The 24239-nt window shown below is 58.9% G+C and overlaps 1 protein-coding gene across 3 annotated transcripts; it reads left to right on the top strand.

Moving 5' to 3' along the window:
* The first annotated feature begins 650 nt into the window (after positions 1-650).
* On the top strand, positions 651-23175 carry ARHGAP44 (Rho GTPase activating protein 44). Of its 3 annotated transcripts, XM_079323148.1 has the most exons (21): positions 651-925; positions 9422-9461; positions 9874-9978; positions 10075-10151; positions 11510-11621; positions 11904-11980; positions 12638-12755; positions 13353-13421; positions 13493-13574; positions 14092-14219; positions 14727-14838; positions 15678-15759; positions 16094-16174; positions 16257-16370; positions 16902-16993; positions 17224-17404; positions 17986-18003; positions 18258-18479; positions 20643-20728; positions 20815-21165; positions 22268-23175. In XM_079323148.1, the coding sequence occupies exons 1-21, from the start codon at positions 663-665 to the stop codon at positions 22417-22419; spliced, it is 2562 nt and encodes an 853-aa protein (XP_079179274.1). In that variant the 5' UTR covers positions 651-662; the 3' UTR covers positions 22420-23175. The 3 variants fall into 3 exon arrangements, with proteins under 3 accessions (XP_079179274.1, XP_079179275.1, XP_079179276.1); XM_079323149.1 differs by lacking the exon at positions 17986-18003 and having other exon boundaries at positions 655-925; XM_079323150.1 differs by lacking the exon at positions 20643-20728 and having other exon boundaries at positions 656-925; positions 22268-22424.
* The last annotated feature ends 1064 nt before the right edge of the window (positions 23176-24239 follow it).

A 24239-nucleotide genomic window follows, 5' to 3' on the forward strand; every position in this document is an offset into this window, starting at 1 on the left:
GGCCTTTGGGGACTCAGCGCCCCAGACAGACAGGCAGCATCACCCCAGCTCCTGCCCGGGCTCTGCAGAGCTTGGGGTGCACAGAGCAGTCAGGCAGAAGGGTCCCCCTGCTGGGACAGGCTCCTGCTGTCCAGCCGGGGCTGCAGCCGGGTCCTGGTCCGGCTCACCCGGCTGTTCCCGGGGCTGCACTGCCCCAGGAACTGTTCAAACCTGCCCCAGTCCCGAGTGTCCCGAATCCCAAGAGACAGCAGAGATGGAGGCGCCGGGGTGGGAGCCGGGGGTTGGAAGGGCTGCGGGAATTCTGGGGAGCTGCCATGCGATGCCAGGAGATCCTGGGGGTTGCGGGGGCCACGCCAAGGGACGCCGAGGTGATGTCGGGCCGATGCCAGGGATGCTGGAGCGACGCTGGGGCCATGTCACGGGACCCGAGGGGATGCCAGGTGACGCTAGGCGTGCCAGAGGGATGCCGGGGGGACGCCAGGTGATGCCGAAGCCATGTCCAGGAACGCTGAGGGATGCCGGGGGGATGCCGGGGCCACGCCCAGGGGTGCAGGGGGGAAGTCAGGGAATGCAGGGGGAGATGCCCGGCTCCAGGCTCGCTCCAAGACCCACCCACTGCCCGGAGAGCCCGCCGGGGCGGGCGGCCCCGGACTACATTTCCCATGGCCGCCGCGGCCGGGGGCGGTGCGGGGCGGTGCGGGGGGCGCGGAGCGCAGGCGGAGGCGCGGAGAGGCGCAGGGGCGGCGGGGCCCGCTCGGCCCGGCTCGGCTCGGCTCAGCCCGGCCCGGCTCGGCGCCGGGCGGGGATGCGGGAGGGGCGGCCCGCGACCCCCGGCCCCGCTGCCCGCCCGCAGCGCCCGCACCACCGCCACCATGAAGAAGCAATTCAACCGCATGCGCCAGCTCGCCAACCAGACCGTGGGCAGGTAGGGATGGGATGGGATGGGATGGGATGGGATGGGATGGGATGGGATGGGATGGGATGGGATGGGATGGGATGGGATGGGATGGGATGGGATGGGATGGGATGGGATGGGATGGGATGGGATGGGATGGGATGGGGGTGGGGACGGGCCCTGCCCAGCCCAGCCCTGCCCACAACCCCCATCCCACACCCTGCCGGCTCCCGCCCGCTCCGCCGCACCTGCTCCTGCCTGTTCCCAGCTCCCTGCCGGCCCCACCGCCCCAATCCCGTGTGTCGTGCCTGCCCCAATGGCCTGATTCTGCCCCCTACCCGTGTCCTGCCTGCCCCACTGCTCTGATTCCGCCCTCTACCCGTGTCCTGCCTGCCCCACTGCCCTGATTCTGCCCCCTACCTGTGTCCTGCCCCACTGCTCCTACTCCCCGCCTGCACTCTGGCAGCCTCACTGCCATCATCCCACACTCTGCCCGCTCCCTGCCTGCCCCTCCGCCCCTCCTCCCTTCCTGCCCCAGTGCCCTGATGCTGCACCTGTGCCCCTGCCACCTCCTCCCGCCACTGCCACTCCACAGAGGCCACTTCCTGCCTGCCCCACTGCTCCTGCTCTGTGCCTGCGTGCTCCACTGGCCGTAATCCCACTGCCTGCCTGCCCCACTGCTCCTGCTCTGCCTTGCTCCACTGGCCTTAATCCCACTCCCTGCCTGCTCCCTGCCTACCCCACAGCCTTCCTGCTCCCTGCCTGAACCCTGACACCCTCTGTCCTCACCGTGCCCCTCTCCCTACCCCTCTCTCTGCCACACTCCCTGTTTTCTGCCTGCCCCATTGCCCCCATACCCACCCCTTAGGTCCTTCTTTCCCATTCCCTGCCTGTCTCCTTGCACCTGCCTTACCCCCCTCCCTGTCGCTTTACCCACTGCTCCCTGCCTGTCCCCCTGTCCTTCCCGTCCCCTCTGACCCAGAGCTGCGAACCTCCCCGAGCGCCCAGCCCCGATGCTGTGGGGTGCCCCACTGCCCTGTCCCCCAGCACCCCTGGGTGGCCCTGCTGGCCGTGGGGCTGGGGGCACTCTGGGGCTCTGGTGCCGGAGCCGTGCCCGCGGGAATGCCCAGGGGAATGCCCAGGGGAATGCCGTGTGCGCCGGTGCACGGCCAGGCCTGGGTTTGATGGTGGCTGTTGTGTAATTCCTGGAGATTTTGCAGCGGGGAAGGGGAGGGGGGGGCAGGAAGAGGATTTATTCATTTTCCCCTTCCCATCGCGGCACTGGGGCACTCACAGCTGGAGCGGCGGCTCTGCGTCCTTTCGGCATCCCCAGCGCTCCTGCTGGCACCTCCGTGTCCCCCAAGGCACCGGGGGCGCGTCCTGCCCCTCGGGCTCCCCGGCAGGCTGGGGGTGCTGCCCGGGGCGGGCACGGGCTGCGATGGCAGCGGCTCCGGCCCGGGGCTGCGGGAATGCTGGGCAGGTACGGGAACGCGGGGAGGGAACGCGGCTCGGAAGCTCCGGGGCTCTGGGCGGGAATCCGGCACGGCAGCGGTGTGGGAATGTGCAGGGGGAGCATGGGGCGTGTGTGGTGCCAGAGTGTGCTGTGCGATCGGGGCACAGGAGCGTGGCACAGGGAACACGGTGCAGGAGCGTGCTGTGCGATCGGGGCACAGGGAATGTGGCACTCAGAACGTGGTCTGGGAGCCTGGCACAGGGAAGGTGGTGCTGGGAATGTGCTATGGGGTCTTGGCACAGGGAAGGTGGTGCTGGGATTGTGCTGTGGGGTCGTGGCACAGGGAGGGTGGTGCTGGGATTGTGCTGTGGGGTCGTGGCACAGGGAAGGTGGTGCAGCAGCACTGGGAGGCTGGCAGTGCCTCCGGGCAGGGGGAGGACAGAGGCACAGAAGGTGGGATTTCCCGCGGCACTTGCGCTGGGCCAAGATCCCTCTCTGGACCCTCCGAGGAGTTCACACATCCCCACACTCTGGGAATGGGGACTGCACAGGGGAGTGTCCCCAGATCCTCCACATGGCATGGGAGACCTGAGCCAGGCACTGCTCCCATCCCTGGCTCCCAAATGGAGTCTCTGGCAGGGCTGGGAGCATCCTCCCTCCCCCATCCCACTGTGCCCTCCCACAGCGCTGGGAATGGGGCCGGGGGCTTGGATAAACCCTCATAATCCTCTTAGGGGATGTGCTGGGCAGCTGGAAGGCTCTGGAGGTACCCTGGGCCTGAGGGGGATGCAATCTCCTCTTCCCTGGCATGGGGCACCTGGAGGATCCTCAGGGCTTGGCTGGAGCTTGCAGAGCATCCTCATTCTCATCTCGGCTCTGCTGGTCTGCACCTCAACGTGTTTATCCCTCCTCCACTGTGGAGTCCTGAGCTGGCCTCCCCACATAGCCAGGAAGCAGGAATAATAGATAGGATTAAGGAATAATAGATGAAAACGGGGAATCATAGATGGAAATAAGGAATAATAGATGGAAATAGGGAAAAACAGAAGGAAGTTGGAAATAATACATGGAAATGTGAAATAATACATAGAAATGAGGGATGGTGAATGGAACTAGGGAATAATTAATGGAAATAAGGAATGATAAATGGAAATAAGGAATAAGAGTAGAACCCTGGTTTAGTCTCCATGCAAGAGGCTCACTGGGGGTTAAGCACCACAATCTTTGGAGCTCTGAGGGGTGTTCCCTCCTCCTTGTCACCAAACCCAAGTGGAATTCCCCCTGCAGTGCCAGTGCCCTGAGTCTGGGAATGCGGATCACCAGTATGGATCCTGTCCTGGGCTGTCTCCTGGGGGCATTGCTTCACTCCAGGACAGTGGGGACAGCAGGGACAGCAGGCACAGCAGGGACATCTGCCCAGCCACCCTGGGGGGTGTGCAGAGAGGTATCCCAGCCCCTAGTGGCTTTTCCTGCTTTAGGTGGTGCAGTTTCCATAAAAAAAGGGAAGGAGAGAGGGGACTGAAGAGAAAACCCTCTCCATGATTCAGCAGGAGCCAGAGGGGACAGGTGAGAGCAGCTCTTTGTCCCTGAGAGGTCACACAGAGGGACCGAGGGACAGGAGACTCAGGGCTTGGGTCAGGCTTAAGGTCAGGGGTTAGGACGAGGGTTGGGTTGTACTTAGGGTTAAGGTAAGGCTTAGGGTCAGGCTTGGGGTTAAGGTCAAGGTTAAGGCCAGAATCAGTTCAGATTAAGGATCAGAACCAGGGAATCATTGGGTCAGGGTAGGATCAAAGTCAGGGTTAGGGCCATGGTCAGGTGAGGAAGTGACAGTGCCCTTTCCAAATCTGGTCTGGAGCTCCGTGTCCTGAGTGCCACCACTGGGACCTACCCAGCTCCACTTGGGAGCCAGCACGGGAGCCCCTGTTCCCCCTGGGGAGAGCAGCAGCTCCCACAGGAGCTGCAGTGGGAAATTGGAACCTCTGCTGGGCCCTGAGCATGGAGTTTATTTTATTCTGCTTTAAATGTATTTATTTAATTTACTTTGGGTTTGGATTTTTTAATGTCATTTCACTTGACAGATAGAACAGGGGATGCTTGGCCCCACACTTGGTACCCAGCCTTGGGAAGAGCTCCTGTGCCAGTTGTGAGGGGCAAGAATATTTCTTTGTGGGGTGGAAAAAGGGAAGAGAAACCAATGAGTGGCTGTAGAACATTCTGAGGAGGTTTCCTGCAAAGTGTTTTTATCTTAATTTGTGTTTGTCCATCCCATTGGGAGGTCCTGCCCTGGCTCCAGGGGGCAATTGTCCAGTGGGACAATGGCACCAGGTGTCACCTCAGTCACTCCAGCCGCGAGCAGCCCTGGGAGTTTCCCAGAATCAGCTCCCGAGGGATGTTTTTCCCCATGGGCATTAAATTAGGCTCTTGCAGCCGCTGCAGAGTGACACGTTGGGTTCCCTGGTGGCACAGAGGGAATGGAGGACACCGGGAATGGTGGCAGAAGCTCGGAGGGGTTGGATTTTGCCTACTCGACCGTTCTCAGCATCCCACGCTGTGACCCTCTTCCCGAGGGCAGTGGTGGCATGTGGGGCTGGATGTCACCTCGGTGGCTCTCAGGGAGATGCTTTTCCAAGCTCCAGGACGGCTGCACATCCAGACAAAGCCTTTAAACATCGAGGGTTTATTCCTGATGCTGCAGGAATATCCGGCAAGAAATAAGGACATTTTCTTCTGCTTCACGGAATAAGGGCAGAGGGAAATAAAAGCACTGCCTGGGATTTTCCCACTGGGATTTGGGGGAGGGAACAAATAAATAACCCTGTAAATAGCTGGGTTCCCCATCTGCACTTCGGGGTGCCGGTGACTCGGGGATTTTGCCTCTGGAGCCGGCGGATCCTGGCAGCCCCGGGGATATTTTTATCCTCCTCGCAAAGAGGCAGCGCTGACAACCAGGAATATTCATGGAGCGGGCTGAGGGTTTTGTCCCTGCTCCAGCAGCCCCAGGGCTCTGCGCTCTGCAGGGGCTTCTGCTCGACTTCTAAATCGGGCTGGAAGCGTGGTCGGGATGCGACCCCGGGGAGGGAAGCGCCAGGAGCAGAGGGCCCCGAGCATCCCGTGCCCAAGGGATGCCAGCACAGGGCGCTCCGCCGGGAAGGAGATGAGCACAGGAAGAGATGAACACAAGAGACTTTTCTGCCGTGCAGACTCCGTCCCCCATTTTGCTTTGCTTCCTTGGGTTTCCCAGCGATGGGCAGGATGGAGGGAAGCTGCTCCAGCCCTCCCTGCCTTTTCCTCCTGGTTCGGCTGCCGCGGGTGGGCACCGCTCCCCCCAGCGCAGCAGTGGCACCCGGGCTGTCGCACCGTGTCACCCGCGGGCGGGACACGCGGGGACGCGCCGGAGGAGGCGCCGGCGGGACCGTGTCCCCACGACGCGCTGGATGCTGCAGTCGCAGTCGTTTCTCGGGAGCGCTGAGCAGCGATTTGAGGATATCAATATTTGATATTTTGCTTCTTGCCTGCTAAAAAGGCACGGGGAAAAAGCCGCGGCTCTGCTGGGGCTCGGTGGGTGCCGGGTTTGAGCCGCTGGGATGTGTCCCGGGGGAGGCGGTGGCCGGGAGGGCTCAGGGGGCGGCAGAAGGTGGGGACAGCGCGGCCTCGGATCAGGATCCACACTGGATCGCGGAGCGCAGCGCTTCCAGGGCTGCGGGTGACACTGAGGGGCTTCCTTCCCCCTCTGGCAAACGCAGAGGGTGCCCAGTGCTTTACCTAGGGGCGGTGGATGAACCTCACTCCCCAACCTCCCCTCTGCGCCTCCCCTCTGCGCTTTGGGGGCTCGAGCACCTGGAATTTTCTCCCAGGCACCAGAGGGAGATGCAGCAGAACGGGGATGGAGCCGGACACTGTCCCTGTGTCCATGTGGGATGTGGGACACAGCCACCCTTGGGAATCAGTGCTGCCGGCACGGGATGGCCTTGGCTGGGTGTTTGTGCCTTCCTCTCCTGCAGTGGAGCTATTTTTAGGCTGGAGCAAGGAGGAATCAGGAAATCAGTGTTGATAATTAAATAGTGATTAAATATTTATGGGCAGGTTGCAGTGAGGGGTGGCTGGGGTCAAAGGGGTGTTTGCACATCTGATGGATATGGGGGGCTTTGTGGGACACCATGGCCATGGTCTGTCTCTGGAGATGCATCCCTGCTTCTGCTGGAGATGTATCCCTGCTCCTCCTGAAGGTTCATCCCTTTTCCTGTTGGAGATGCATCCCTGCTCCTGCTGGAGATTCATCCCTTCTCCTGCTGGAGATTCATCCCTGCTCCTGTTGGAGATTCATCCCTGCTCCTGTTGGAGATGCATCCCTGCTCCTGTTGGAGATTCATCCCTGCTCCTGTTGGAGATTCATCCCTGCTCCTGTTGGAGATTCATCCCTGCTTCTGTTGGAGATTCATCTCTGCTCCTGCTGTCCCCACACTGAATGTGATGCTTTCCCATTCGGAGACAACTCACCATTAAATCCTTGTGGTGCTCAGAGTTTTGCAGGCTCAGGGTCAAATCCAAGGCCAGCAGCTCCCTGTCATGAGTGGCTGGAGAACCAGAGGGGGAGGGTGGCAGGGGACAGTGATGGATGGTCCAGCCAGGCAGAGGTGGCTGGCACCAGGAGATGTCCAGGGAAGCACCAGCTCTGCTGCACCTCCCCAGGTCAAGGCTTTGGCAACTCATGTATTTATTTGGGAATCAGCATAATTTGCTTGATTAGTGTTGATTTCTGCTGGCAGCAATGAACTTGTGCAGCAGCAAAAGCTCAAGCACACCATGGCTGTGACCCCACTCGTGGCTTTAGCTCTTCATGGTCATTGTCCCCTTTTCCCAGCTGCCTTCAGGGACACACTCTGGCTGCTGCCTGAGCAGGGCCTAGGTTTGTGCTGGGGGAAACAACTTGGGGTGGAAATCTGGAGGGGAAGGGGAGGAGCAGGATTTTATTTTTCACACAGAAGTGGAAGAGCGTTGGGAGCTGGGGATGCTGGCTGCGTCTCCAAGGGATGCTCCCTCAGGATGTGTGTAACTCATATGGAATGAAGTTTTGGAGAATTAGGGACCAGACAGAGAAATTAGGGGGTTCCTGCACCCCTCTCTTGGGAGGCATAGGGACCATCACCCATCCTTAAGTGGGATTGATTGGATCAGCCCCTTTGCTTATCCCAATCCATAAAATGCTGCAGCCTGGTTGTTCCCCCTTTTTAAAGCCAAGTTCCTCCCTGGCAGACTCCCCAGCCCATGGAGCATCCTGGGATGTGCGGGGCTGGCACAGGGGGATGCTCTCCAGTGAAACCACAGGGGTCTCTCACACTGAAGATGTGCTTTAAAACAGATCAAGACCAGGTTTTTGTTATTGTCTTTGAAATGTTATTTTCTGCTTGCCAAACACACTTCACAGCATAGCATGGGTTGGGATGTGGCTGCTGGGAGAGAGACCTGCCCATGGGACCTGGGGTGTGCAAATCCCACCCACCTCCTGGCTGGGAGAGGAGAAAACACAGGGAAAAAAATTCCCTTTTTCTGTTCAAGTGAGGAAGTGATTACTGGGGAGTGAGCAGCAGCGATGTGCCAGCGGTGCCTCACTCTCTGCCACCTCCCACTCCTTCAGAATGCTAAAAATATCCCCAGCCAAGACGGGCGTTGTGGCTGTGCCCATGGATGTTTGCTGCTTTTCTCCCTGTTTGTGCTAATTCTGTGTCACTTCCCATCCTGTCTAAATGAGAGTGGAGGTGATTCCCAGAGGAGGATGAGAAGCTGCTCAGCTCTTGCTCCAGGTGGGCAATGCTCCCTGGAGAGGTTCTAATTTGTTCATTTCAATAACTGATTTTAAAAATTAAAATAAACAGGGTTTGTTTAATTTACTTCTTTAAAATTTATTTTTAAACCACTTTAAATCAGGTGCTGGGACATCCTTCGTGCTCAAAGCAGATTTAATGCAGTTATTTTGGGCAGCTCTGGCACAGGGTGCCCAGAGCAGCTGTGGCTGCCCCTGGATTCCTGGCAGTGCCCAAGGCCAGGCTGGATATTGGGGCTTGGAGAATCCTGGGACAGTGGGAGGTGTCCCTGCCCATGGCAGGGGTGGTACTGGATAGGCTCTAGGGCCCCTTCCAACCCAAACCATTTAATGATTCTGTGATTTGCACTTTCTGCAAGGCTTTGGATGAGATGTACTTGTGCATGAGCTGCTCCTGTGCCACACTCACTATCTGAACCTTTCCCTGTCTTTGCTCCTTATTTCCACTACTCCAAAACTTCCCTCACTCTGTCCAAGCTGAGAATCCAGCTTGGATGGCAGGAAGGGACCAGGCTCAGTAAATAAAGGTGTTGTTTTAGGGATGACAGCACCAAGCTCTTGCTGTCCCCTGATGAAACTTTAGAGACTGATTGGCTGAATCACAGCTCTGCCCCAAGCTCGAATTGAGAGAGCTTGTTTTTCCAAGTGAAAGAATTCACTGAAGTTGTTAAAAACCCTGGGAGAAGGAATAAATGATCTGGATTTAAATGAGCCTGAGCAGCTGTGGTGCAGAGGCCCTGGGCTCTGCATGCTGCGGGTCCATGGGCTGAGGATGGCGGGTTTGTGTCTCCTGCATCCCAGCACTCCTCTCTCAGGCTCTGGAGCCAGGAATCCATCTCCAGGGAGCAGTGGGAAGGGCTCTGCAGAGCCCCCAGGCAGCAGCTGCCACCTCCCATCCCAATGGCTGCCCCAGTGGGAGGAGGCTCAGCCATTCCTGTGCAGGCACAGTGCCTCTCTCTGAACACTGCTTGCTTCCTTCTGGGAACCTCACATCCCTGGTTCCCTGGGAATAATGGAAGAACAGGGAGAAATGAGAGACAAGCCCTGGACTGGTGTGGTACCTGGCAGTGAGCCATAGAAATGCTCCATTAGTTCCTTCTCTAGGAGATAAGGTGATGGCTGGTGGGAGCAGATATTCTTAAATCCCTCCTGCATCCTGAGGGAAAAGCACATCCCAGGTCATGGTGTGCACAGAGCCTGCTGCATGTCCCAGAGCCTTCACCAATGGCTCCTCTCCTCTCTTGTCTTGCAGAGCCGAGAAGACCGAGGTGTTGAGTGAAGATCTGCTGCAGGTGAGATTCCCTCAGAGCCATCCCAGGGTGTCCATGGGTGCCTGGGCACCTCCCATGGGGACTGCATCCATCAGCAGCTCTCTGGTGGTGCCACAGTGTCCCAGCAATCCCATGTGATTCCAGTGATCCCTGGGAGCCAGGGATCCCACAGTGCTGGGATACTGGTGACAGGGTCCCTGGAGGATGGGTGATGGGATACTCCAGTGATGGGATACCCGGTGATGGGATCCCCAGTGATGGGATCCCTGGTGATGTGATCCCCAGTGATGGGATATTCCAGTGATGGGATCCCCGGTGATGGGATCCCCCGTGATGGGATCCCCTGTGAAGGAATACTCCAGTGATGGGATATTCCAGTGATGGGATATTCCAGTGATGGGATCCCCTGTGATGGGCTCCCTGGCTCCCGCAGGTGGAGAAGCGGCTGGAGCTGGTGAAGCAGGTGTCCCACAGCACCCACAAGAAGCTGACAGCCTGTCTGCAGGGCCAGCAGGGCCTGGACGCCGATAAGCGCTCGGTGAGGGCAGTGGGGCTGGGAGCTCTGGGTCCAGGGATTTGGGGGATCCAGGGGGATCCAGGGCTCCAGGTGGGAATGCAATCCCTCTCTTTGCAGAAGAAGCTGCCGCTGACAACACTGGCACAGTGTCTGATGGAGGGATCGGCCGTGCTGGGGGACGATTCCCTGCTGGGGTAGGGGGCTGGAGCTACCCCGGGGTCCTGCACTGCAGGGGGTGCTGGGAATGCTGCTGGAAGTGTGCTGGGAATGTGCTGGGAATGGTGGTGGGGATGTACTGGGAATGGTACTGAGAATGGTGTTGGAAATGTGCTTGAATGGTGCTGAGAATGTGCTGGGAATATGCTGGGAGTGTGCTGGGGATGTGCAGGGAATGGTGCTGGGAATGTACTGGCAATGTGCTGGAAATTGTGTGTGTTGAGAATGTGTTGGGAATGCTGCTGGGAATGTGCTGGGATTGGTGGTGGGATGTACTGGGAATGTGCTGGGAATAGTGCTGGGAATGCTACTGTTCCTTGTCCCCAGTGCCAGGTAATGGGGGATTCTCTGCTGTGTTGGAGAGGCTGAGGGAATCTTGGTAGTTAGTTCTTCTCCTCCTTGTATGGGCTGGGGTCCTGTGATCATGCAATGCAATCTGCACATATAGACACATATCTTCATTTTTATATCAATTTTATATAAGTTATATATTTATATTTGAGTTATTACTATTTATATACTTACATGTGATTTATCCTTATTAATATATTTATATGTGTACATTTTATATATTTCTGTATTATAATTTATATAGTTACATATGTTTTATGAATAGTTCTATATTTACATGTGGCTTATTACTTACATATTTAATATATATATTTATTTATATAGATATTTATAGTCCATACAATTTACATGCAATAAAGTTTAAAGACTGGCCTAATAATAATATATAATACCAATACATAACAGAATACTAATATATAACATAATTATATAGCTAATAATATGTCATAATTTGATTATATAATATTTTAAATATTTTTTTACCATTATAAGTGCAGTACTTAAGGAATGAGCTTTCCTGACATGCCGGGTGCCCACGGTTCCCTGACTGCTGTCCTCCCTCAACCATCTGCCCAGGAGGGGCTGCCCTGTGCCATTCCTAGAGCCCCAGGGCTGCTGGGTGTCCCTATCCCTGTGCTGGGTGCAGGACAGGCCCCCTGTCCCAAGCCCCAGCCTGTTCCTGTCCCTGTCCCTGTGCTGGGTGCAGGACAGGCCCCCTGTCCCCAGCCCCAGCCTGTTCCTGTCCCTGTCCCTGTCCCTGTCCCTGTCCCTGTCCCTGTCCCTGTCCCTGTCCCTGTCCCTGTCCCTGTCCCTGTGCTGGGTGCAGGATAGGCCCCCTGTCCCCAGCCCCAGCCTGTTCCTGTCCCTGTCCCTGTGCTGGGTGCAGGACAGGCCCCCTGTCCCCAGCCCCAGCCTGTCCCTGTCCCTGTCCTTGTGCTGGGTACAGGACAGGCCCCCTGTCCCCAGCCCCAGCCTGTCCCTGCAGGAAGATGCTACGCCTGTGTGGGGAGGCTGAGGACAAACTGGCACAGGAGCTGATCCACTTTGAGCTGCAGGTGGAGAGGGATGTCATCGAGCCACTCTTTGTGCTGGCTGAGGTGAGCTGGGGTGCCTGGGGTGCCCTGCTGTCTCCCAGAGCCCTTTTTATGCCCAAGTTCTGATCCCCCAGGGCTGCTCCTCTCAGGTTCTGAAGCTGGGCTTGTCAAGGTGTGGCACATTCCACAGGAGGGATCAGCTGGGCCATATCCCTGAGGATGTTAAATGAAGGAGCTGCATCCTTACCCACCCAGCTTGCCCCAGCCCAAAACCCCAGTGTATGAGCCATCTCTGGACACCTCTCCAGGGCTGCTCACCTCCTCCTGTTCCATATGTTGCTGCAGGTGGAAATCCCAAATATCCAAAAGCAGAGGAAGCACTTGGCAAAACTTGTGCTGGACATGGACTCCTCCAGGACAAGGTAAGAAGTGCCTTCAAGTGCTTTATAAGAAATCAGCATTCCCAAGCCATGGGCAGCTCCTGGGAGAGCAGCTCCTGGGCCCCTGGCACCACAGTTCCCTTGGAACGAGTCCTGGCTGTGTCTCTGTGGGCCTTGAGCCAAGCTCTGCATGAGCCACGATTCCTGCCCCTGTCCACAGGATCCATGGGTTCCTTTAATTGACTGCCCCCTGCAGCAAAAGTGTATTTTTTCTTTCTGGCACAAAGGGTTATTTTCTACCTTTTTCCCCTGTCTTGGTGGGTGCTGATGCAAAGAGCCAGATCCTCCTGCCCCTGCAGTGGCACTCAGGGGAGCTGGGATGACTCAGGATTGTCCCATGACACCGTTGAATTGTCCAAGCCCCCACTCCAGCATGTGCTGGGAGCAGCGTCCACAGTCCCCAGCATCATGTCCAGGCTCTCCCATCTCCTTCCTCTCTCTTCCCTCCTGGATGTGACTCCTTACCCTGCTGAAAAAATTCCTTCCCTGGAGCCCACTGTGTGCAGTGGGTTGGCAGTGAGTGCTAAATCTCAGCTGCACTGGAATCATCTCTGTGCTGCTCAGCCCTGGGGGCCCTGGTGGCCCTGCAGGGCCTCTGGGGTGTGGTCACTGCTCTGACTGGCCCTGTCCCTCCCGCAGGTGGCAGCAGTCGGTGAAGTCCTCTGGTCTGGCCAGCAACCTGCAGCCCTCGGGCGCCAAAGCCGATGCTCTCAGGGAGGAGATGGAGGAGGCAGCCAACAGAGTGGAGATCTGCAGGGTACTGGGCTGCTCCTCCCTGAGGGGGATCTGCGGGCTCCTAGACTCTGTGGAATGCTGCAGCCTCTCCTCTCACCCTGCACTGCATCTTTCTTCCCCTGCTGCCTGTGCTGACCCCTCCTCTGGCTGGTCCCAAATGCAGCAGGGTGGCTGTGGTTGATGCTCCCCACAGCAGGACATCCTCAGTTGCTCTGTCCCCCTCCTCCACATCCCACAGAGCTGGAGAAGCTCCCATTCCCAGGGAACCTGTCCTGGCACATGTCAGCACTGAGTATATGCAGCCCTGGCACTGTTAGAGATATTTCCCACCTTCTCTGTGCTGGGTTTATTTCCTTCATTTTCAAGGGACTTTCACCCCCTTTCCATGGGGTAAGAGGGAGTCCAATCTCCCTTCTTTGTGCACTTTGGAGGGATCAGGACCTTGCTTGGGCTGTAGTGGGGGAGGCTCCTGAACCTCCTCTGACACCTTAACCTTAACCCTGTGCCACTCTGGCTCCCGCTGGGACCGAGCTGCTCCCTTCTGGTGGCCAGGAGGGGCCGTGCTGATGGCACCAGGGCAGCAGGGGAGGGAAGGTGATGGATCTTCTGCCCCCTGCAGGACCAGCTCTCGGCTGACATGTACAATTTTGTGGCCAAAGAAGTCGACTATGCAAATTATTTTCAAACTGTAAGTGCCACCCACCCCCAGGGCTATGGCTGTGCCCAGCAGCACTGTGACCCTGGGCCGTGTCCTCGCAGCTGATCGAGGTGCAGGCCGAGTACCATCGCAAATCCCTGGCACTCCTGCAGAACTTCCTGCCACAGATCAAAGCCCAGCAGGGTGAGTGTCCCCAGAGCCCAGCAGGGTGAGTGTCCCCAGAGCCCACTGGGGTGAGTGAGTGTCCCCAGAGCCCATTGGAGTGAGCGTCCCCAGAGTCCAGCAAGGTGAGTGTCCCCAGAGCCCATTGGGGTGAGTGTTCCCAGAGCCCAGCAGGGTGAGTATCCCCAGAGCCCAGCAGGGTGAGTGTCCCCAGAGCCCAGCAGGGTGAATGAGTGTCCCCAGAGCCCAGCAGGGTGAGTGTCCCCAGGGCTGTCCCACTCCCTCCTGTTATTACCCCTGTGGAAAATGTTATCCAGCTCCTGTGAAATCCTGTGATGGCTGGAAAACATTTTGTTTGGATTACATCTTTCAAAAGCACTCCCCAAGCTGCCCAGGCCAGAGGTGCAGGGTCCCGTTCTTCTAACAACACCCAGACAGAGTGTTTTGCTGCCACGACTGTGACCCAAGGACCTTTTGGGGAGGGGCTGTTTGGTCTGTCACCACCGTGCCTCCCCTCTGTCCCCTCTGCCTGTCACAGAGGCATGGGTGGAGAAGCCTTCCTTTGGGAAGCCCCTGGAGGAGCACCTGGCTGTCAGCGGGCGCGAGATCGCCTTCCCGGTGGAGGCCTGCGTGACCATGCTGCTGGAATGTGGGATGCAGGAGGAGGTGGGTCCCTGCTGGATGGGGGATGCAGGAGGAGGTGGGTCCCTGTTGGATGGGGGGATGCAGGAGGAGGTGGGTCCCTGCTGGATGGGGGATGCAGGAGAAGGTGGGTCCCAGCTGGGATGAGGGAAGCAGGAGGAGGTGGGTCCCTGCTGGATGGGGGATGCAGGAGGAGGTGGGTCCCTGCTGGATGGGAGATGCAGGAGGAGGTGGGTTCCAGCTGGGATGAGGGAAGCAGGAGATGGGTCCCTGTTGGAAGGGGGGATGCAGGAGGAGGTGGGTACCAGCTGGGCTATGGGATGCAGGAAGAGGTGGGTCCCTGTGGCATGCAGGAGGAGGTGGGTGGGTCCCTGCTGAGATGTGGGGTGCAAAAGGAAGTGGGTCCTGTGTCCCACCCTTGCTGGGCACAATGGAAGATGCCACGGGTGTCTCCAGGGCCAAGGTGAGGAACTGAGGGGCTCCAGGGACATCCCAACCCCAAGCTTTGTCCAACACTGTTCCTCTGCCCAGGGTCTCTTCCGAGTGGCTCCCTCAGCTTCCAAGCTGAAGAAGCTCAAGGCTGCCCTGGACTGCTGCGTGGTGGATGTGCAGGAGTACTCAGCTGACCCCCATGCCATCGCAGGTGGGGCTCCTTGGGCCGGGGTGGCCCCTCCAGGAACCCCCCAAGGGCACCCTGAGAGGGATCAGTGGCACAAAATCCAGCTGAAGGCCGGGAAAAAGTGGTGCAAACCAGGGGTTGATGCTGAGTCTGATTTTGTTCAATTACTTTTGTAATGAATAATGGCTTGGTTGATGGGCCACAGTGTCCCCTGAGTGAGCATGCAGGTGACACAACCTGGGGATGGTGACTGCCCCAGAGAAGTGGTACCATCCAGAGGGAGCAGGCCAGGCTAGAGATGAAGAAAACAGAGTACAACCATCACACTAATGAGGGTGGCAATGATTGGGGGATCTCTGCAGGAGCAGGGAGTGGTCAGGAAGATTTGTGTAAACATCAAACTTGCCACCTTCTCTTAGCTCTTCTGGGGAGAATTCCCTCCCCATCACAGGTCTGAACCCATGGGGCTGCTCTGGAGCATTGCCTGGGTCTCCATGACCTCCCTTATTCCCTCTGGGAATGGGGGCTCTGGCAGACACAGGGCTGAACCCTGGCTTCTCACAGGGAACCTGCTCCCAGCACAGGGAGCTGGGAATGTCCCAGGCAAAAATGAGTGATAGAGACCTGGGAAAACACCTGGGGGAGGGAACTGGGAAGGTGCTGGCAGGGACTGGAGGGTTGCAAGGTGGGCACTGGGGGTGCCACAGGCTGCTCCAAGTTGGGAAAACCAGTGGGTGCTCTGGAGTGTGGTGGGTGGGAAGGCTGGGGGGCTGTGAATCCAAGTGCCCAGGAGCAAAACCACTTGGTGCCCAACAGCTGATGCCACCTGCAGTGCCAACCCCTGTGTCCCCTGTGTGCCACAGGAGCCCTAAAGTCCTACCTGCGGGAGCTGCCTGAGCCCCTTATGACCTTCGAGCTGTATGAGGAGTGGATCCAGGCCTCCAAGTGAGTCTGAGACATCCCCCCATTCCTCCTGGCGTGGGTAGGGACTGCCTGGGTCCCCATGGATGGTTTGGGTTTTTTCTGGCACAGTTCACAGCGTTTGGTTTCCTCTGGGATCTAAGAGCCATGGAGTGGTGAGAGGTCCAGGGTTTCCTAGGTTCAAAGGAATTCAAAGGATTTCCTTCTCCCTGGGACAGGTTTTGTGGCTTAATCTACTTCCACAATGTTGGTAGCAGCCTGAAGGTCTCACAGGGTCCCCAAGGGTGGGGCTGGAGGGATCCATAGCCCCAGGGCAGGGTGGGAATGGGGGATAACTCTCCCTCCCACCTCCCTGCAGCATCCCAGAACTGGAGAAACGGCTGCAGGCTCTCTGGAACGCCTGTGAGAAGCTGCCCAAAGCCAACTACAACAACATCAGGTGAGCCTGGGGCCAGCAGGACAGGGGAGGGGACATAGAGGATGTGACCTGTGCACTGACCCATTTGGGATCCCCTCTCCAGGTACGTCATTAAATTCCTGGCCAAGCTGACCGAGTACCAGGATATGAACAAAATGACCCCGAGCAATGTGGCCATCGTGCTGGGGCCCAACCTGCTGTGGCCACAGGCTGAGGGGTGAGCACTGGGTGAGGGCTGAGGGGGGATCCTGCTGGGAATACTGCTGGGAACCATGCTGGGAACCCTGGTGGGAATCCTGCTGGGAACCATGCTGGGAACCCTGGTGGGAATCCTGCTGGGAATACTGCTGGGAATCCTGCTGGGAACCCTGGTGGGAATCCTGCTGGGAACCATACTGGGAATCCTGCTGGGAGTCCTGCTGGGAATCTGCTGGGAACCATACTGGGAATCCTGCTGGGAGCCATACTGGGAACCCTGGTGGGAATGATACTGGGAACCCTGGTGGGAACCCTGGTGGTAATCCTGCTGGGAATTCTGCTGGAATTTTGCTGGAATCCTGCTGGAGCCCTGCTGTGAGCCCAGCTGGGAATCCTGCTGTGAACCCTGCTGGAACCCTTCTTGGAGCTATGTTGGGAATCCTGCTGGGAATTCTGCTGGAATTTTGCTGGAATGCTGCTGGAATGCTGCTGGAGCCCTGCTGGGAGCCCTGCTGGCCTGCAGGGGTTGCTGAGCTGCTGCTCCCTGCAGGAACATGACGGAGATGATGACGACGCTGTCGCTGCAGATCGTGAGCATCATCGAGCCGCTCATCCAGCATGCAGACTGGTTCTTCCCGGGAGGTAAGGTGTGCCCACAGTCTTGGGGACAGCTGGGTGTCCTGGCACCTCCTGGGGAGGAAGCTCAGGGCTCCCAGGTTTGGTTTTGCCAGCCCCCTCAGCTTGTTGGAGCTCACTTGTGGCTGCGCTCAGCACAGCACTGAGCATAACCCAGATTCTGGAGTATCCCCTGAGCATCCCTGCAGTGCCAACCCCCCCCAGTCCCACCCCTCCCAACATCCTCTGTCCCCCAGACATCGAGTTCAACGTGACGGGGAACTACGGCAGCCCCCTGCACGTGAACCACAACGCCAACTACAGCTCCATGCCCTCGCCCGACATGGAGCACGGCGAGCGCCGGCAGCATGACCCCGCCCGGCGGCCGCTCAGCGTGGCCACTGACAACATGATGCTGGAGTTCTGCAAGAAGGATGGGTAGGGACACTGCTGGGCTTGGGGAGAGGGAGAAGTGGCTTTGACGCCATCCCAAAGGCAGAAGGAGAGGATGCTCAGCATCACCTTGGGGTGGTTGGCACTGATTTGTTGGAGGCTGGGTGGTCCCAGGGTAGAGGGGCCCCCTGCTTTCCATGCCAGGCTCTTGGGGGTGCTCAGGTGAACCCAGACCTGCCCCCAGCCCACTGCAGATGGGAGTGGGGCAGCCCATGGAGTGGCTGTACCATGCCAGAGACAGGTGTCCTGCTGTCCTCAGGGTCTGCAGGATTTGCTCCAAGGAAAATCTCCCCATGTGCATGTCCCCCCTCCATGACACCTCAGAGGGACCTCAGTCAAGTGGACTCCAGAAAACACCCCAGGATTCTGCCCATCCCCATCTGTCCCCATTTCCAGAAGATATCCCAAGCTGTCCCACCACTGGCATAGCCTGGTCCCTGCTCAGCCCCCTGCTCCCACTCTCGAAGCCCCTCAGCCTTGCAGCTCCTTTGCCCAGCTGTGACCTCTCTCCCTGTCCAGTTTTAGGGGATTTTCACATTAATAATCGTTTGTTTCTGCCCATGCAGCCTTAGGAAAATCCAAAGGTACAGTATTCTCTGCAGGTTGCTGGAAGGGTGCTGGGTGGGTGCTGCTGCCTGCTGGTTCTTGGGGAAGGAAGTGGCCAGTGGGTGACACAATCCTTTCACACGCAGCCATTCCTGTCTTATTGCCCTTTAGTTCCACTCCCAGCAGTTTCCTGGTGGAAGAGGCGTTTTTAGTGACCTCGAAGGAGTGGCCAGGGGGTGCTGGCAGTCCCGTCCCGCCGAGCGGGTGCTGACTCCCGTCTCTGTGTCCCCAGCATGGGCGTCAGGGTGATGGACACCTCGTGGGTGGCTCGCCGAGGCACCTCAGCGGGGCGCAAGGCGACCTCGGCCCCCCCGGCCGCGCAGCCCCCGGCCCCGCCCCTCGAGCTTCCCCCCACGCCCCACTCGCCCATTCCCGAACAGTCACCGGAGATTTCAGCGACGCCCTCCCCGCCTCCCGCCAGCTTCGGCTTCCCCACGGCAGCTGAGCGCATAAGGTAAGGCCACCGGTGCCCCGTGTCGCCAAGCCGGGCACCCTCCCCGCCACTGAGGCCAGCAGGAAACAACCTCACGGTGCGGGAGAGGATGCTCAGCACCCCAAGGAGAGGAGGAGAGTCCCGGGGACAGCAGGAGAGGATGCTCAGCACCCCCGGGAGAGGAGGAGAGTCCCGGGGACAGCAGGAGAGGGTGTTCAGCACCCCGGGAGAGGAGGAGAGTCCCGGGGACAGCAGGAGAGGGTGTTCAGCACCCCGGGAGAGGAGGAGAGTCCCGGGGACAGCAGGAGAGGGTGCTCAGCACCCCCCGGAGAGGAGGAGAGTCCCCGGGGCAGCAGGAGAGGATGCTCAGCACCCCCGGGAGAGGAGGAGAGTCCCGGGGGCAGCAGGAGAGGGTGTTCAGCACCCCGGGAGAGGAGGAGAGTCCCGGGGACAGCAGGAGAGGGTGCTCAGCACCCCCGGGAGAAGAGGAGAGTCCCCGGGGCAGCAGGAGAGGATGTTCAGCAGCCCCGCAGCCACCACCCATCCCCATCCTGCCAATCCCATGAGAACCGTGCTGCCTTCAGGGCTTTTCCTGAGGGTCCCTTGCTCGGTGTCGCTGGGCCGTAGTGGAATTTGAGCTGAAGGTGCTGCAGGAAGGTGCAGAGAGAACCCTCGGGGAGCCCAACGCCCTCTGAGACCTTCGTCTGCCCAGGATCTGAGTCCGACTTTAATTCACACAGCTCATGCGGGGGAAAGCCTAAATCCCATTTTTCTGCCCAAAAAGAGAGCAGAGCCGGGATGCTCACAGCTGGGGAGGGGCAGCCCCGGGAGGGTCGTGCGGTGGGACGAGCCAGGGGGTTCGGCACCACCAGGGCTCCCGCGCCGCCCCCCCGCGCCCGCCAACGCTTTCATGAATTTCCCCTCGCTTTTGTGTTACTTCTGCCGGTTTTTATGGTGCTTCTGTACTTTGCAGCAGGGCTGACCCGTCAGCTGCCTGGCGCGGCGGCGGCCCCAGCGCCCCCCGCCCCGGGGACCCCCCGAGCCCCCGGCCCCGCTGCCCGCTCTGGGCGCAGCCGCTGTGGCCGGGCTGCAGCCGCAGCCTCCCCGCGCCCGCCCCGCTGCCCGCCCGCCCCCGCTCCCTGCGCTGTCCCCCACTGGCCCCGTGGCACTGTCCCCCCCTGTCCCCGTGGCTCTGCCTGCCCCCCGCGCCCCCCCTGCCCCGGGGCAGCCGCCCGCCCGCCCTCGCCGCAGGACTCGGCCCCCCGAGGTAACCGCGGGGCCCCGGGGGGGCTGGGGGTGTCACCGCCGCCTGTCCGGGGGGACTCTGGGCCGGAGGGGGGGTGGCCACAAGCGGCGGGGCCTGACGAACCCCGGAGGCGGGAGGGAGACACCGGGTGCAGAGCGCTGGGTGCGGGAAGGAGCTCACGGCTCTCCCTCTTCTCTTCTTCTGCTGTTTATTTTCAATGTTCTTTTTTATTGTTGTGGCTCATCTTTTACGTTTTCGTTTTACTTGATTTTTGTTTTTTCTTTTTTTATGTTTTTTAATGATATTTTTCATGATTTTTGAGTTTTCTTTGTTGATTTTTCATTTCTCTTTATTATTTAATTCTCTTGTATTTTTTGTTTTAATTTAATTTCTAATTCTTTGAATGTTTAATCTTTGCTTTTCATTGTTTTATTTCTATTTTTTCATTTAATTTAATTTTTAATTTTATTTTTTATTCTCGGCCTTTTTATGCTTGAAACTTCCTTTCCCTGTCGTGTTTTCACTTCTATTTTCTTCCTTTCCTTTCCTTTCCTTTCCTTTCCTTTCCTTTCCTTTCCTTTCCTTTCTTTTCCTTTCCTTTCCTTTCCTTTCCTTCCTTTCCTTTCCTTTCCTTTCCTTTCCTTTTCCTTTCCTTTCCTTTCCTTCCTTTCCTTTCCTTTCCTTTCTCCATCTCTTTCTTATTCCTTTTCTTTTTCCTTTTCCTTATTTTGTGGGGTTTTTTCCTTTCTTCATTTTTCTTCCATTTCTATCTCCCCCCCCCCCCTTTTCTTTCCTCTTTCCTCTTTCCCATTTTGCGAGGGGTTTTTTCCTATTTTTTTTTTTTTTCCTTTTCCTTCCATTTCTCTTCTTCCTTTTCTCTCCGTGTCCCTGTTGCTCTCTCCGCACTCCGCCCGTTCCGTGCCCCGTGCCCGCCCCAGCACTTTCAAGCCCCCGGAGCTGTCCCCGGGGCCGCCCCCCACGCCCGCCCCCGCGGCCGAGCAGAGCCCGCACTCGCTGCGCAAAGGTAGGAGCGGGGCGGGGAGGGGGCGGCGGGGTCCCGGCGGGGTGACCCGGCCCTGACGTGTCCCTGTCGCTGTCTCTGTCCCGCAGGGGCCAAGAAGCTGGCGCCCATCCCGCCCCGGGCGGCGGCTGGGGAGGCGGGCGGGGGGCAGCCGTCCCCGGCCAGCCTGTCCCCGACCCCCCCCAGCACCCCGTCCCCGTACGGCCCCCCCGGAGCCCCCCCCGGGGCGCCCCCCGGAGCTTCCCCGGGAGCCGGGCCGCCCCCGCTGCTGCCGTCCCCCGCCGCCGCCGCCGCCCCCCGGGCCCGGGCCGCCCCCAAAGCGCGACCGCGCCCCGCGCTGCCCCCCCCGCCTCAGCCGCCCCCGGCCGCCCCCGCGCTCCCCCAGCCCCCGGAGCCGCCCCGCCTGGACACCGCGGGCCCCGGGGACGGCGAGCTCACAGGTAACCCCGGAGGCACCGGCCGGCGAGGGGGTCCCGGGGGTGGCAGAGTCCCCAGGACGGGGACAATGGCCCTGGGAAGGCAGGACTGTGCCCTGGAGGGTGGCACCCTCCTCGGAGAGGTGTTCCCCAGGAAGGTGACGATGTCCCTGGAAAAGCAGATCTGGCCCTAGCAAGTTGGTGATGTCCTCAGGGAGGTGACAATAGCCCAGGCAAGGTAGAACTAGAACTAGCCCAAGCGAGGAGATGCTGGCCCAGGAGGATGCCGACATTCCCCTGAGGATGGCATGTACTCAGGAAGGTGGTGATGCCCCTGGAGAAGTGCAACAGGACATGTTAGTGCTGTGTCCCCTCTGTGCTCCCTGCACTGCTGGAGTGGGACACCCAGGGGGATCATTTGGAAGTGCCAGGTGGCATTGGGGGCCATGGAGGACACAGAAGCTGGAGGAGTGTCCCAGTGTCCCTTCCATGGAACCTGTCAGGGCACAGGGCTCTGGACCCTGTGTGCCCATCCTGCCTGGGAGGGGTTGGATAGTGTGAGTGGCAGGGAGGGGCTGGTCATGGTATTCCCAGGGGCTGCCACCTGCCTTTGGGTGGCGTTGGTGTGGCTCTTCCAGCACACTGCTGTGGGCCTGGCAGGACACCCTGGCATGGATGCAGTCCTGACATCACACCCTGGCATCACCCTTGGCTCAGGTGCAGCTCCCCTGTCCCACTGTGGGACAAGATCCCTGAGCAACATTCCTGGGCATTATCCCTGAGAAATATCCCAGGAATGTCCCTGCGCTGGGCAGGAGTGGCAGAGATGCTTTTTCTATCTGAGGGGGTTGCTGTGCTCTCAGCAAGGGACACGATGACACCGCCTGCCTTTGGCTGTGGTCGCACTGTCACTTCACACGTGCAGCCTCTCCCTGCGGGTCCCCTGGGAGAAGGGACAGCAGTGTCACCTGCGCTCGGTGGGACAGAGCTTCATGGGACACAGGCAGTGTCACCGCCCTGGCTCGGGTGGGGTCTCCAGAGAAGAGGGCAGTGGTGATACCCCTGGTGGTGGCACTGACACGGTGCCAGCCCCGGTGGGTGTCCCCATCACTGTGCCCTCCCGCAGGTCTGCTCCGTTTTGAGGTCCCCTCTCTCCACGTGTCCCCGGATGCCACCCTGTGCCGGGACCCACCCGAAGCAGCGCAGAGACTCTCGGGGCCGAGCCTGACCCCGCGGCAGGTGGAGGAGGAGGAGGAATCGGAGAGCACAGCCCTATGACAGTGTCCATGTCCACAAGCTCATCCATGCGGCACCCAGCGGCCAGCACCAGCCACCGGCACCGAGAGCCACGGGCCAGTTTGGGGTGGCAAAACGCCCAGTTTTGGGGCGGCCGCTGTTCTTTAGTTCATTTTTGTTCGCCTTATCCAGACTTTGCCTTTGAACCGGGTGCCTGCCCCGCAGCACCCACGTTCCTGGGGTGATGCCACCATGTCCTCAGTGCCCCGAGGCGTGTGCCACTGGGTGCTGGCCAGGTGACAAGGTGCTGGCTGGCGCTTGACAGTGGGATTTCCTTTCTTTGGCTTCTTCCCCCTCCGCTTGTTTGGGAGCAGGATGGGACCTGACCAGCAATAACCTGGGGACATAGGATGTGCCCCTCCCGGCTCTCTGGGTGCTGGCGGGGGAGGTGCACTTCCCTTGGCACCTGCTGTACCCAGAGGTTGGTGGCTTTGGTCGTGCATGCACAGACATATTAACCTTTTATCCTTTCCAGAGAGAGAAGATCTATATATATATATATCGGCAGAGATATATATATATTCTATATTTGTATAGAGAGAGAGAGAGAAATTATAGAGAGATTTGTTTTATTTGGAGCCATTCCCGCCCGGCCGGGGCGAGAGGGAGGATGGAAATGGCAGCGCTTCGCCCCCACCCCGCTCGCGCCGTGCCCCCTGCCCCAGGTGGGCACCGGGGGGCACTAGCACCCCAAAGCAATCAATAAATCCAATAAATCCATGTGCCACTCGCTGAGAACTGCCCAGAGGCACCAGCCTTTGCTTCTGCCCTGGCCTTGGGGGAAGGATTTGGAGATGGAGAGGGTTTGGATGATAAAAGGGTGCTTTGGTGTTTTATAGGGAATGTTATGGCTCTGGTGCCATGGGATGGGGCAGGGTCGGGCACGGGGGGGGTCACTCACTCCCACCCTCTCCCAGCTGCAGTTGAGGTGTGCAGAGCAGTAGGGGGGGAGGGTCCTGTCCTTGTCACTGCCAGCAGCCATGGGTGCCCCAGGGAAACTGCCATACTCGGCTGCTGAGTATCCGGGTGACAATATGAGTGACAATCCCGTGTCCCCTGCCATGAAGTAGAGCCATAGCCGCAGCAGCAGTGGCACAGCAGGGGCTGCGTCCAGCAAGGGTTGGTCTGCTCCACCTTCCTCCTCCTTCGACCTGTTTCCATCTCCACCACTTCCATCTCTGCCCACCATCTCCATCACCTCCATCCCACTTCATCCACCCCGACCTCCTCCACTTCCACCCCAATCCCACCTCCTCCACACACATTTGTTTCCACCCTGATCCGACCTCCAAGTCTACCAGCCTCCCCCTTCCTCCTGCACCATTTTGTCCATCTTCTCCATCTCCCCCCTGACCCCACCCACTTCCACCTCCATCCCTCACTGTGGCTGCACCACCTTTTCCACACATCCCGCTCATGTCTGGGTGGGATCAGCTCCAGGATTCCATCACTTCTGGTGTTGTCACCCTGGTCCCAGACCTCCCCCAGGCACAGCCACCCCACACAGCAGGATCCAGCCAGGACTGGCCCCTGATCCTGAGCTGATCCCCAGTGCAAGACCAGGACCGCCCCCAAGAGACACAGAGCCCTTTACCCCTCAAACACGTCCCCTGGGATGGACACTGGGCTTGTTTCACGTGTCTTTAATAGAAACCGCCGGCGGTGGGGTAGAGCCCCGTACAAAAGCTGGCTGCAGGAATTGGGGATTGCATAGACTGAGGTGTGGGGGACCTCCCACCCCCAAATAGTCGCCTTTTAGAAAACAAAAAGCGTCTCTGAATAAAACTCTCCTGGTACAATAA

The sequence above is a fragment of the Erithacus rubecula genome, assembly GCF_903797595.1.
Source record: "Erithacus rubecula genome assembly, chromosome: 20".
In the NCBI taxonomy this organism is placed as follows: domain Eukaryota; kingdom Metazoa; phylum Chordata; class Aves; order Passeriformes; family Muscicapidae; genus Erithacus; species Erithacus rubecula.